This window comes from Heptranchias perlo, chromosome 15, assembly GCF_035084215.1.
Source record: "Heptranchias perlo isolate sHepPer1 chromosome 15, sHepPer1.hap1, whole genome shotgun sequence".
NCBI classification, from domain to species: domain Eukaryota; kingdom Metazoa; phylum Chordata; class Chondrichthyes; order Hexanchiformes; family Hexanchidae; genus Heptranchias; species Heptranchias perlo.
In genome coordinates this window covers 66,064,774-66,077,713 of record NC_090339.1, presented here as the reverse complement: position 1 = coordinate 66,077,713, position 12,940 = coordinate 66,064,774, and the positions used below count along the sequence as shown (strand labels likewise).

The following is a 12,940-nucleotide window of genomic DNA, read 5'->3' as shown; positions in this document are numbered from 1 at the left end:
ATAGTGATAGATTGGGAAATGTTGATGTACAAAGAGACCTGGGTGTCCTTGTACACCAGTCACTGAAAGCAAACATGCAGGTGCAGCAAGCAGTTAGGAAGGCAAATGGTATGTTGGCTTTCATTGCAAGAGGATTTGAGTACAGGAGCAAGGATTTCTTACTGCAGTTTTACAGGGCCTTGGTGAGACCACACCTGGATATTGTGTGCAGTTTTGGTCTCCTTACCTAAGAAAGGATATACTTGCCATAGAGGGTTCACCAGACTGATCCCTGGGATGGCAGGACTGTCGTATGAGGAGAGATTGGGTCGACTCGGCCTGTATTCACTCGAGTTTAGAAGAATAAGAGGGGATCTCATTGAAACATATAAAATTCTGACAGGGCTAGACAGACTGGATGCAGGGAGGATGTTTCCCCTGGCTGGGGGGTCCAGAACGAGGGGTCACAGTCTCAGGACATTTAGGACTGAGATGAGGAGAAATTTCTTCACTCAGAGGGTGGTGAACCTGTGGAATTCTCTACCACAGAAGGCTGTGGAGGCCAAGTCACTGAATATATTTAAGAAGGAGATAGATAGATTTTTAGACACAAAAGGAATCAAGGGGTCTGGGGAGAGAGCGGGAATATGGTATTGAGATAGAGGATCAGCCATGATCATATAGAATGGCGGAGCAGGCTCGAAGGGCCGAATGGCCTACTCCTGCTCCTATTTTCTATGTTTCTATGTTTGCCATTCAATCAGATCATGGCTGATCTTCGACCTCAACTCCACTTTCCCACCCGATCCCCATATCCCTTGATTCCCTGAGCATCCAAAAATCTATCCGCCTCAGTCTTGAATATACTCAACAACTGAGCATCCACAGCCCTCTGGCATAGAGAATTCCAAATATTCACAACCCTCTGAGTAAAGAAATTCCCTCCTCATCTCAGTGCAAAATGTCCGACCCCTGATCTTTAGTCTATGACCTCTAGTTCTAGACTCTTCAGCCAGGGAAACATCCTCTCAGCATTTACCCTGTCAAGCCCTCTAAGAATTTTATACGTTTCAATGAGATCACTTCTCATTCTTCTAAAGTCCAGAGATTCTGGCTGTCCTCCCTGCAGCCTGCATTCTTATCCTCACAGATAGCAAGTAAATTGTAGCTGTTGGACAGGACCAGTGTCTGCGGGACCTCCTTCTTTATCTCTCCTTGGTTCCCCTTAGCCTGCTGAGCTCTGTGTCGGAGTGTCTCTAACTCGCAGCGAGAGCAGACCTCTCTCGTTCACCGTTCAGGTCCGCCCTCCCTGCTCCTTTTATTGGCCCAAGAACTTTGAATTGAGCTCCAATAAGTGGGACTATTGGTCTCCTTTTACTGATCATCGCTTCAGTTTTAAGTGAATTACATTTAATGAGTCTTCTTTCCTCATAAAACTGCAGTAAATATAATATAAATCAAAGAATCATAGAAAGGTTACAGCACGGAAGGAGGCCATTCGGCCCGTCGAGTCTGCGCCGGCTCTATGCAAGAGCAATCCAGCTAGTCCCACTCCCCTGCTCTTTCTCCGTAGCCCTGCAATTTTTTTCCTTTCAAGTACTTATCCAATTCCCTTTTGAAGGCTATGATTGAATCTGCCTCCACCACCCCCTCAGGCAGTGTATTCCAGATCCTAACCACTCGCTGTGTAAAAAAGTTTTTCCTCATGATAAAGTTTTTTAGTCAGAGACTCGTAGTGGCAAGCATTTGGGAATTGGCTGTTACTTGTTGCAGGTGGTGTTCCAATGTCTTGTGTCCAACTCCCTGTTGCTCCTTTAAATAGTTTAATGACATTTTCTGTACACAGCCTGCATCTGCTACAGACGGGAACCCAAGTATCTCATCGCTGCATTTTTGGGGTTTGATTGTTTGAATCGCCTAATGGGGAACACATATCAGACAGTCCTGTGCAGGCTAAGCTATTGATCAGGATTTATTTACAAGTAAAATGAAGCAGAGCAGCAAAAAGTCACAGGACCCTCCCAGACTGTTTGTCATATTGATTACTGACGAAAAGAGATTTTCCCTTTTATTGTAACCTTGCTTTTCGAGTCTTCCATTTTGTATTTAGCAACGAGCGGCCTCCATTTTCAACCCTAGCTACTTGAGATTATATAAAAAACAGATATTCCCACTCTCCTGCTCACTCCCCATACCCTTTAATATCCCACCCATAAGAGATAGGAGCAGGAGTAGGCCACTCGGCCCCTCGAGCCTGCTCCGCCATTTAATGAGATCATGACTGATCTGATTTTTACCTCAACTCCATTTTCCCGCTCTTTCCCCATATCCTTTGACTCCCTTTCTGATCAAAAATTTGTCTAACTCAGCCTTGAATGCATTCAATGACTCAGCCCCCACAGCTTTTTGGGGTAAAGAATTTCCACCCAGTCTAATCCCACTCTTCCCCTCACTCCCTGTACCCTTTTAATAACCCACCCAGTCTAATCCTGCTCTCCCCTCACTCCCTGTACCCTTTAATATCCCACCCAGTCTAATCCCGCTCTCCCCTCACTCCCCGTACCCTTTAATATCCCATCCAGTCTAATCCCGCTCTCCCCTCACTCCCCGTACCCTTTAATATCCCACCCAGTCTAATCCCGCTCTCCCCTCACTCCCTGTACCCTTTTAATAACCCACCCAGTCTAATCCCGCTCTCCCCTCACTCCCCGTACCCTTTAATATCCCACCCAGTCTAATCCCGCTCTCCCCTCACTCCCTGTACCCTTTAATATCCCACCCAGTCTAATCCCACTCTCCCTCTCACTCCCCGTACCCTTTAATATCACACCCAGTCTAATCCCACTCTCCCCTCACTCCCCGTACCCTTTAATATCCCACCCAGTCTAATCCCACTCTCCCTCTCACTCCCCGTACCCTTTAATATCCCACCCAGTCTAATCCCGCTCTCCCCTCACTCCCTGTACCCTTTTAATATCCCACCCAGTCTAATCCCGCTCTCCCCTCACTCCCCGTACCCTTTAATATCCCACCCAGTCTAATCCCGCTCTCCCCTCACTCCCCGCACCCTTTAATATCCCACCCAGTCTAATCCCACTCTCCCCTCACTCCCCGTACCCTTTAATATCACACCCAGTCTAATCCCGCTCTCCCCTCACTCCCCGTACCCTTTAATATCCCACCCAGTCTAATCCCGCTCTCCCCTCACTCCCCGCACCCTTTAATATCCCACCCAGTCTAATCCCACTCTCCCCCTCACTCCCCGTACCCTTTTAATAACCCACCCAGTCTAATCCCGCTCTCCCCTCACTCCCCGTACCCTTTAATATCCCACCCAGTCTAATCCCGCTCTCCCCTCACTCCCTGTACCCTTTTAATAACCCACCCAGTCTAATCCCACTCTCCCCTCACTCCCCGTACCCTTTAATATCCCACCCAGTCTAATCCCGCTCTCCCCTCACTCCCCGTACCCTTTAATATCCCACCCAGTCTAATCCCGCTCTCCCCTCACTCCCTGTACCCTTTTAATAACCCACCCAGTCTAATCCCACTCTCCCCTCACTCCCCGTACCCTTTAATATCCCACCCAGTCTAATCCCGCTCTCCCCTCACTCCCCGTACCCTTTAATATCCCACCCAGTCTAATCCCGCTCTCCCCTCACTCCCTGTACCCTTTTAATAACCCACCCAGTCTAATCCCACTCTCCCTCTCACTCCCCGTACCCTTTAATATCCCACCCAGTCTAATCCCACTCTCCCCTCACTCCCCGTACCCTTTAATATCCCACCCAGTCTAATCCCGCTCTCCCCTCACTCCCCGTACCCTTTAATATCCCACCCAGTCTAATCCCGCTCTCCCCTCACTCCCTGTACCCTTTTAATAACCCACCCAGTCTAATCCCACTCTCCCCTCACTCCCCGTACCCTTTAATATCCCACCCAGTCTAATCCCGCTCTCCCCTCACTCCCCGTACCCTTTAATATCCCACCCAGTCTAATCCCGCTCTCCCCTCACTCCCTGTACCCTTTTAATAACCCACCCAGTCTAATCCCACTCTCCCTCTCACTCCCCGTACCCTTTAATATCCCACCCAGTCTAATCCCGCTCTCCCCTCACTCCCCGTACCCTTTAATATCCCACCCAGTCTAATCCCACTCTCCCTCTCACTCCCCGTACCCTTTAATATCCCACCCAGTCTAATCCTTCTCGTCACAGGGTTCCTGATGTCAGTATTGGGGGTTCCTGATGTCATCAGTCTCGGGGGTTCCTGATGTCATCAGTCTCGGGGTTCAAGCCCCAGAGGGTCGCAGTATTGGAGGGGTTGAAACTCTTCACTGCTGTCTCAAACAATTATATTATTGTCTCTTTCACATTAATCTGCTTCTTCTAGTTTGTCATCTGGCAAATATTTCACTAACCTCGGGGAACTTCAATTGTAGTTGTAGGTTTTGAAATCCCCGACAAGTTTGTGGTGGGCTACGCTCTCGATTATAATGAATACTTCAGAGATTTAAATGTAAGTACTTCACAATCTGAAGTTTGGAACTGCATATTCTCAAATGTATTAACTGGTTTTTGGTGGTACTTTGGAAATATTAATTTCTACTCTTTAGTTGAAGGCAGGATCGCAAATCAGGTTTGTATTTGAATATTGAATCAATGTCCGATTTTACTATTTCCTCTGATGATTTTGTTGCTGTCGCTGGTTTCTTGCATTGTATATAAACAGGGACCCAAACTAAGTTCTAACTAGGGTGAAGCTGTGTGTTGGTGCCATAGATTGGGGGAGGGGGGGAGAGGAGGAGGAGGAGGGGGGAAGGAAGGGGAAGGGGAAGGGGAGGGGGGGGGGAGGGGTGGGAGGGGATGGGGTGGGGGGAGACTGGGACCTGGGGTCCTGCCCTGATCTAACTGCCTCCCAGTGGTTCATTCAGAAGCCAGTGAGGGGGCTTGTGTCTGCTCTGCTGAGGCTCACGTGTGGGCTTGTGTGTGGAGGAGATGAATCTCCTGGGGTTCAGACCATGAAACTACTGTAAGATACTGAGCTGATCCAGGTAGCTTCTGTATTATTGGATTACAATCATCAAATATTAGGGAGCTTTAGGCTGCAATTCTATCCATTTGTATGCAAAGTGAAGACAATTAAGCTGCATTTCATTAATATCAGAATGCCTAACATCCTCGCTTTACAGATGGGCATCACCATCAGTCTATCTCACAAAACACAAGGTCGCGAATTCAGCCCATAGAATCACAGAAAATTTACGGCACAGAAGGAGGCCATTCGGCCCATCGTGTCTGCGCCGGCTGAGAAACGAACCACCCAGCCTTATCCCACTTTCCCACATTTGGTCCGTAGCCCTGCGGGTCACAGCTCTTCAGGTGCACATCCAGGTATTTTTTAAATGAGTTGAGGGTTTCTGCCTCTCCCACCCTCTCAGGCAGTGAGTTCCAGACCCCCACCACCCTCTGGGGGAAAATGTTTTTCCTCATTTCCACTCTAATCCTTCTACCAATTACTTTAAATCTATGCCCCCTGGTTATTGACCCCTCCGCTAAGGGAAATAGGTCCTTCCTAATCACTCTATCTAGGCCCCTCATAATTTTGTACACCTCAATCAAATCACCCCTCAGCTTCCTCTGTTTCAAGGAAAACAACCCCAGCCTATCCAATCTTTCCTCATAGCTAAAATTCTCCAGTCCTGCAACATCCTCGTAAATCTCCTCTCTACCCTCTCTAGTGCAATCACATCCTTCCTGTAACGTGGTGATCAGAACTGTGCACAGTACTCAAGCTGTGACCTAACTAGTGTTTTATACAGTTCCAGCATAACCTCCCTGCTTTTATATTCTATGCCTCGGCTAATAAAGGAAAGTATTCCATATGCCTTCTTAACCACCTTACCTACCTGTCTTGCTACCTTCAGGAATCTGTGGACATGCACTCCAAGGTCCCTCACTTGCTGTACATCTCTCAGAATCCTCCCATTTATTGTGTATTCCCTTGCCTTGTTTGTTCTTCCCAAATGCATTACCTCACACTTCTCCGGATTGAACTCCATTTGCCACTTTTCTGCCCATCTGACCAGTCCATTGATATCTTCCTGCAGCCTACAGTTTTTTGCCTCACTATCAACCACACGGCCTATCTTTATCATCCTCAAATTTCTTAATCATGCCCCCTACGTTTAAGAGCAAATCGTTAATGTATACCACAAAAAGCAAGGGCCCTGCGGAACCCCACTGGAGACAGCCTTCCAGTCGCAAAAACACCCGTCGACCATTACCCTTTGCTTCCTGCCACTGAGCCAATTTTAGATCCAATTTGCCACATTCTCTTGGATCCCATGGGCCTTTACTTTTTTGACCATTCTGCCATGTGAGACCTTGCTAAAATCCATGTAGACTACATCAAACACGTTACCCTCATCGATCCTCCTTGTCACCTCCTCGAAAAATTCAATCAAGTTAGTCAAACACGACCTCGCCTTAACAAATCCGTGCTGACTGTCCTTGATTAAACATAGAAACATAGAAAATAGGAGCAAGAGTAGGCCATTCGGCCCTTCGGGCCTGCTCCGCCATTCAAAATGATCATGGCTGATCATCTAACTCAGTACCCTGTTCCCGCTTTTTCCCCTTACCCCTTGATCCCTTTAGCATTAAGAAATATATCTATCTCCTTCTTGAATACATCTAATGACTTGGCCTCCACTGCCTTCTGTGGTAGAGAATTCCACAGGTTCACCACCCTCTGAGTGAAGAAATTTCTCCTCATCTCTGTTCTAAATGACATACCCCGTATCCTGAGACTGTGACCCCTGGTTCTGGACTCCCCAGCCATCAGGAACATCCTCCCTGCATCTAGTCTGTCTAGTCCTATTAGAATTTTATACGTTTCGATGAGATCACCTCTCATTCTTCTAAACTCTAGTGAATACAGGCCTAGTCGACCCAATCTCTCCTCATAGGTCAGTCCTGCCATCCCAGGAATCAGTCTGGTAAACCTTCGTTGCACTCCCTCCATGGCAAGGACATCCTTCCTCAGATAAGGAGACCAAAACTGCACACAATACTCCAGATGTGGTCTCACCAAGGCCCTGTATAACTGCAGTAAGACATCCCTGCTCCTGTACTCAAATCCTCTTGCAATGAAGGCCAACATACCATTCGCCTTCCGAACTGCTTGCTGCACCTGAATGCTCGCTTTCAGTGACTGGTGTACAAGGACACCCAGGTCTCGTTGCACCTCCCCTTTTCCCAATCTATCACCATTCAGATAATAATCTGCCTTTCTGTTTTTACAACCAAAGTGGATAACCTCACATTTATCCACGTTATACTGCATCTGCCATGTTCTTGCCCACTTACTCTGTGCCTTTCTAAGTGACAGTTTATCCTGTCCCTCAGAATTGATTCCAATAATTTGCCCACCACCGAGGTTAGGCTGATTGGCCTGTAATTACTTGGTCCATCCCTCGCTCCCTTTTTAAACAATGGTACAACGTTAGCAGTCCTCCAATCCTCCGGCACCACGCCTGTATCCAGTGAAGTTTGGAAGATGATTGTTAAAGCCTCCGCTATTTCCTCCCTGGCTTCTTTTAACAGCCTGGGATACATTCCATCTGACCTTGGTGATTTATTCACTTTCAAAGATGCTAATCCCCTTAATAATTCCTCTCTCACTTTGTTTATCCCATCCAATATTTCACACTCCTCCTCCTTAACTTCAATCCCTGTATCATCCCTCTCCTTTGTGAAGACAGATGCAAAGTATTCATTAAGAACCATACCCACATCTTCCGCCTCCACACACAGGTTACCTTTTTGGTCTCTAATAGGCCCTACTCTTTCCTTAGTTATCCTCTTGCTCTTAATGTATTTATCTTTGGGTTTTCTTTGATTTTACCTGCTAATATTTTTTCATGCCCTCTCTTTGCTTTCCTAATTTCCTTTTTAACTTTGTATACTCCTATGCTTTTAGTATTGAGTTCCCGGTGTCTATCATCGGCTTTCTTTTCTGCCTTATCTTACCCTGAATGCTCCTCGTCATCCAGGGGGCTCTAGATTTGGCAGCCCCGCCCTTTTTCTTTGTGGGAACATGTTTACCCTGAACCCCTTGAATCTCCCCCTTGAATGTCTCCCACTGCTCTGACACTGATTTACCTTCAAGTAGCTGTTTCCAGTTTACTTTTGCTAAATCACTTCTTAATTTGGTAAAATTGGCCTTTCCCCAGTTGAAAACTTTAACTCCTGCTCTGTCTTTGTCCTTTTCCATAACTATGCTAAAACCAACTGTATTATGATCACTCCCACCAAAATGCTCTCCCACTGCTACTCCTTCCACCTGCCCCTCTTCATTTCCCAGAACTTCCCCCCCTCTCGTTGGGCTTGCTATATATTGGCTAAAAAAATTCTCCTTTATGCAATTTAAGAATTCTGTGCCCTCTACACCATTCATACTGTGTCCCAGTTAATATTAGGGTAGTTGAAATCCCTGACTATTACTGCCCTATTTTTGTACTTCTCAGAAATTTGCCTAAATATTTGCTCCTCTATCTCCCTCTGACTGTTTGGGGGTCTATAGTACACTCCCAGCAGTGTGATTGGACCTTTTTTGTTCTTTAGCTCAACCCATAAGGCCTCATTTGATGCTCCTTCTAAAATACCATCCCTCCTCACAACTGTAATTGTTTCTTTAACCAAAATTGCCACCACCCCCCTCCTTTTTTATCCCCTTCTCTATCGCGTCTGAAAACCCTGTAACCAGGAACGTTGAGCTGCCATTCCTGCCCCTCTTTAAACCATGTTTCTGTAATAGTTATGATATCGTACTGCCACGTGTCTATCTGTGCCCTCAGCTCATCCGCCTTATTTCCTATACTCCTTGCATTGAGGTAAATACATTTAAGGACTGCCAAACTCTTCTGTTGTTTATTTTCTAACCTTCATTCCCTCTGCCTTCCAGACTCACTAATTTTCTGCCTTCCATTTCCAGTTCTGACTTTATCCCATCTGAATCCACACTCAGGTTCCCATCCCCCTGCCGAACTAGTTTAAACCCTCCCCAACAGCACTAGCAAACCTCCCCGCAAGGATATTGGTACCAGCCCTGTTGAGGTGTAACACGTCCGGCCTGTACAAGTCCCACCTCCCCCAGAACCGGTCCCAATGCCCCAGGAATCTAAAGCCCTCCCTCCTGCACCATCTCTCCAGCCACGCATTCATCTGCTCCATCCTCCTATTTCTATACTCACTAGCACGTGGCACTGGGAGTAATCCGGAGATTACTACCTTTGAGGTCCTGCTTTGTAATCTTTTTCTTAACTCCTTAGACTCTGCTTGCAGGGCCTCATCCCTCTTCCTACCTATGTTGTTGGTCCCGATATGGACCGTGACCTCTGGCTGTTCACCACCCGCCGCCCCCCCCACCCCCACCCCCAAGAATGTTCTGCAACTGCTCAGTGACATCCATGACCCTGGCACCAGGGAGGCAACATATCCTGGAATCATGCCTGGGGCTGCAGGAACACCTGTCTGCTCCCCTAACTGGAATCCCCTATCACTATTGCTCTCCCGACCTGTCTCCTCCCCCCACCCCCCCCCATACAGCTGAGCTGCCCATGGTGCTCTGGTCTTGGCTGTGGCTGCACTCCTCAGGAGAACCCTCACCTCCACCAGTATTCAGAACTGGTTAGAGAGTGAGATGCCCTCAGGGGACTCCTGAACTACCTGCCTGGTCCTCCTTGTCTGCCTGGCGGTCACCCAGTCCCTCTCTGCCTTTCTTAGGCTGCAGGGTGACCACCTCCTGAAACGTGCTATCCACAAAACTCTCAGCCTCGCGGATACACTGCAGTGACGCCAGCCGCTGCTCCAGATCCGAAACCCGGAGCTCAAGCTCCTCCAGCTGACGACACTTCCAGGACACGGGAAGCATCCTGGAGTTCCCACATGGCACAGGATGTGCATTCGCCGGGTCTGAGCTGCCCTGCCATGCTTTTGTTTTTAGATTATTAACAAAACTAAAGCAAATCAAGCCTTAAAACCGGTTATTTATAGTTTTATTACTCTAGTTAATAAACTAGTTTGGTCTCCTTATCTGAGGAAGGATGTCCTTGCCATGGAGGGAGTGCATTGAAGGTTTACCAGACTGATTCCTGGGATGGCAGGACTGACGTATGAGGAGAGATTGGGTCGACTAGGCCTATATTCACTCGAGTTTAGAAGAATGAGAGGTGATCTCATCGAAACATATAAAATTCTAACAGGACTAGACAGACTAGATGCAGGGAGGATGTTCCAGATGGCTGCGGAGTCCAGAACCAGGGGTCACAGTCTCAGGATACGGGGTATGTCATTTATAACCGAGATGAGGAGAAATTTCTTCACTCAGAGGGTGGTGAACCTGTGGAATTCTCTCCCACAGAAGGCAGTGGAGGCCAAGTCATTAGATGTATTCAAGAAGGAGATAGATATATTTCTTAATGCTAAAGGGATATGGGGAAAAAGCGGGAACAGGGAACTGAGTTAGACGATCAGCCATAATCATTTGAATGGGGGAGCAGGCCCGAAGGGCCGAATGGCCTACTCTTGCTCCTATTTTCCATGTTTCTATTTACACTCCCAGCTTTTACTTTAATTTTACCCAATTCCCTAACTGAGGGGAGAAAAAAAGCAGCTGTAACAGTTACCAGCCAATCATCTACCTGCTCCCCTGTGACTTCACGACTGTTTTTTCTCCTTTTGCCTTGATTTCTACTGACTGCGTCCCCGTCCCCCCCCCGGGGTCCCCCTCCCAACCCTCCCCCCGGGGTCCGCATCCTCCTCTCTCTCCCCCCACCGCCCATCCCCAACCACCGGGTCTGCCGCGCGTCGTTTTCCCCCCCCCCCCCCCCCCCCTCCCGGGGTCCGCATCCTCCTCTCTCTCCCCCCCCCCCCCCCCCCCAGGGTCAGCCTCCCCCCCCACCCCCCCAGGGTCCACTTCCGCGTCCGTTCCCCCCCCCCCCCCCCCTCCTGGGTCCACTCCCGCTCACCCCTCATCCCTGGGTCCATTCCTCCCTCCTTCCGCCTCCGCCCGGGCTGTGCCCACCGTCCGCTCCCCCATTCCCCCCGGACTGCCCCCGGCCCCCTCCTTCCACCTCCGCCCAGGCCCGCGCCCACCGCAGGCTTTATTCTTCCATTACTATATCTGGGAGGCCATTCCAAGTGTTGGTCACTCTCTGTATGAAGAAAAATTTCCTGATATCAGTTCTAAATTTACCTTTTACTAGTTTGAACCTGTGTCCCATTGTTCTTCTCTCACATTTTAGTCATTTTCTGCTTTTACTTTTTCCGTTTCTTTAAGTATCCCGTGTACCTCAATAAACGTAGGTCTCTCCAGCCTTTCCCTTGACCCCTGGGAGTCAATCTTGTGACTCTTCACTGCTCTGCCTCCAGTGCTTGAATATCTCCCTTGTGTCTCAGTGACCAGAACTGGACACAGTGCTCAAGGCGGGTCTGACCAGAACTGGACACAGTGCTCAAGGCGGGTCTGACCAGAACTGGACACAGTGCTCAAGGCGGGTCTGACCAGAACTGGACACAGTGCTCAAGGCGGGTCTGACCAGAACTGGACACAGTGCTCAAGGCGGGTCTGACCAGAACCCAGTAGAGTTTGATCACAACTTTCTCTAACTTATATGGTACTATTTTGACGATATAGTTAACATTCTATTGGCTTTATTCATTGCTGCTTTGCATTGGTTGGACATGTTCAGCATCGAGTCCACTAAGGCTCCATCCTTGGCTATTGTACCATTCATAGAATCATAAGTTACAGCACAGAAGGAGGCCATTCGGCCCATCAAGTCCGCGCCGGCTCTATGCAAGAGTAACGCAGCTAGTCCCCGTAATGGAGTCTGTGTGTTGTGCCTTTTTCCTTCTGTATACAGTACTTTCCACTTGTCTATGTTAAATCTCATCTGCCATCGTTCTGCCCACGGACACATTTTGTCCAACTCTTTTCCTAATTGCTAAACTGCCTCATTCGATTCCACTGCCCTCCTGGTTTGGTCTTCTCTACTAATTTGACTACATTGCATTGGGTTTCTGAATCCAGGTCGTTGGTGTAAATGAGAAGCAGTAATGTTTCCAACATTGGTCCCTGGTGTTTGACACTTTTACTTATTTTCTCTTTCAGCATATTTGTGTGATCAGTGAAAAGGGAAAGGAGAAGTACAAGACCTGAAGACCTGACACGTTAATGGAGATTCGGATAGTTTTAGTTGAAAGCTCCTGCACGCAGTCGCTGTCAAATTCTGAACCTGCATATACTCTCGCCCATCGCTGTCGGTGAATCCACATATTTAAAGGGTCCATCATGAGCTTAAAAAGTATTTTATTTTTGTATTATCAAACATAAATCTAGTATCTATTGTCATTCCATTTCATTGTGAAGTTATTGCCTGAATTATATTCTCCACAAAAATACTTCCTAAGCTTTCGCAAACGGTAAATGATTGGTGAGAGAACGGTAAAGGAACCTGAAACAGCATAAATCACAATAAACCACGAGTTTACTCTGGCAGTTTGAGTGGTGTTTGTTTGTTTGGTGTTGCGACTAACTCTGTTCTCACGGAGATTCTCTCGCTGGATTCGGTCTTTCTGTCAAAGGGCTGGAATCAGACGGATTTTTCCACACTCAAGGTAATAACTCCCCTCGGTCATCACTCCCCTCGGTCATCACTCCCCTCGGTCATCACTCCCCTCGGTCATCACTCCCCTCGGTCATCACTCCCCTCGGTCAACACATCAGGCTGAAGGAGGGGAGCGGGGAGGTGGGATGGGGGGTTGGAGGCCTGGGTAGGGGAGGGGGTTTGGGGGTGAGGAAAATGGGAGAGGGAATTGGTGGGCGGGGAGGGGGATATGGAGCCGGGGCTGGTAAAACTTTGAGTCTGTATTCGCCCACAGGTGAGTTTCTTACCA

At 48.1% G+C, this 12,940-nt stretch overlaps 1 protein-coding gene across 2 annotated transcripts in view; it reads left to right on the top strand.

The window, feature by feature from the left end:
• hprt1 (hypoxanthine phosphoribosyltransferase 1) overlaps nt 1-12,539 on the top strand; it is a 67,774-nt gene extending 55,235 nt beyond the window's left edge. The window contains exons 8-9 of one of the 2 annotated variants that reach the window (XM_067997348.1): nt 4,420-4,496; nt 12,156-12,539. In XM_067997348.1, the coding sequence (XP_067853449.1) occupies nt 4,420-4,496; nt 12,156-12,203 (125 nt within the window). In that variant the 3' untranslated portion in view covers nt 12,204-12,539. The remainder of the gene's footprint in view (nt 1-4,419; nt 4,497-12,155) is intronic. The other variant, XM_067997349.1, reaches the window with a different exon arrangement.
• Nucleotides 12,540-12,940: the final 401 nt, after the last annotated feature.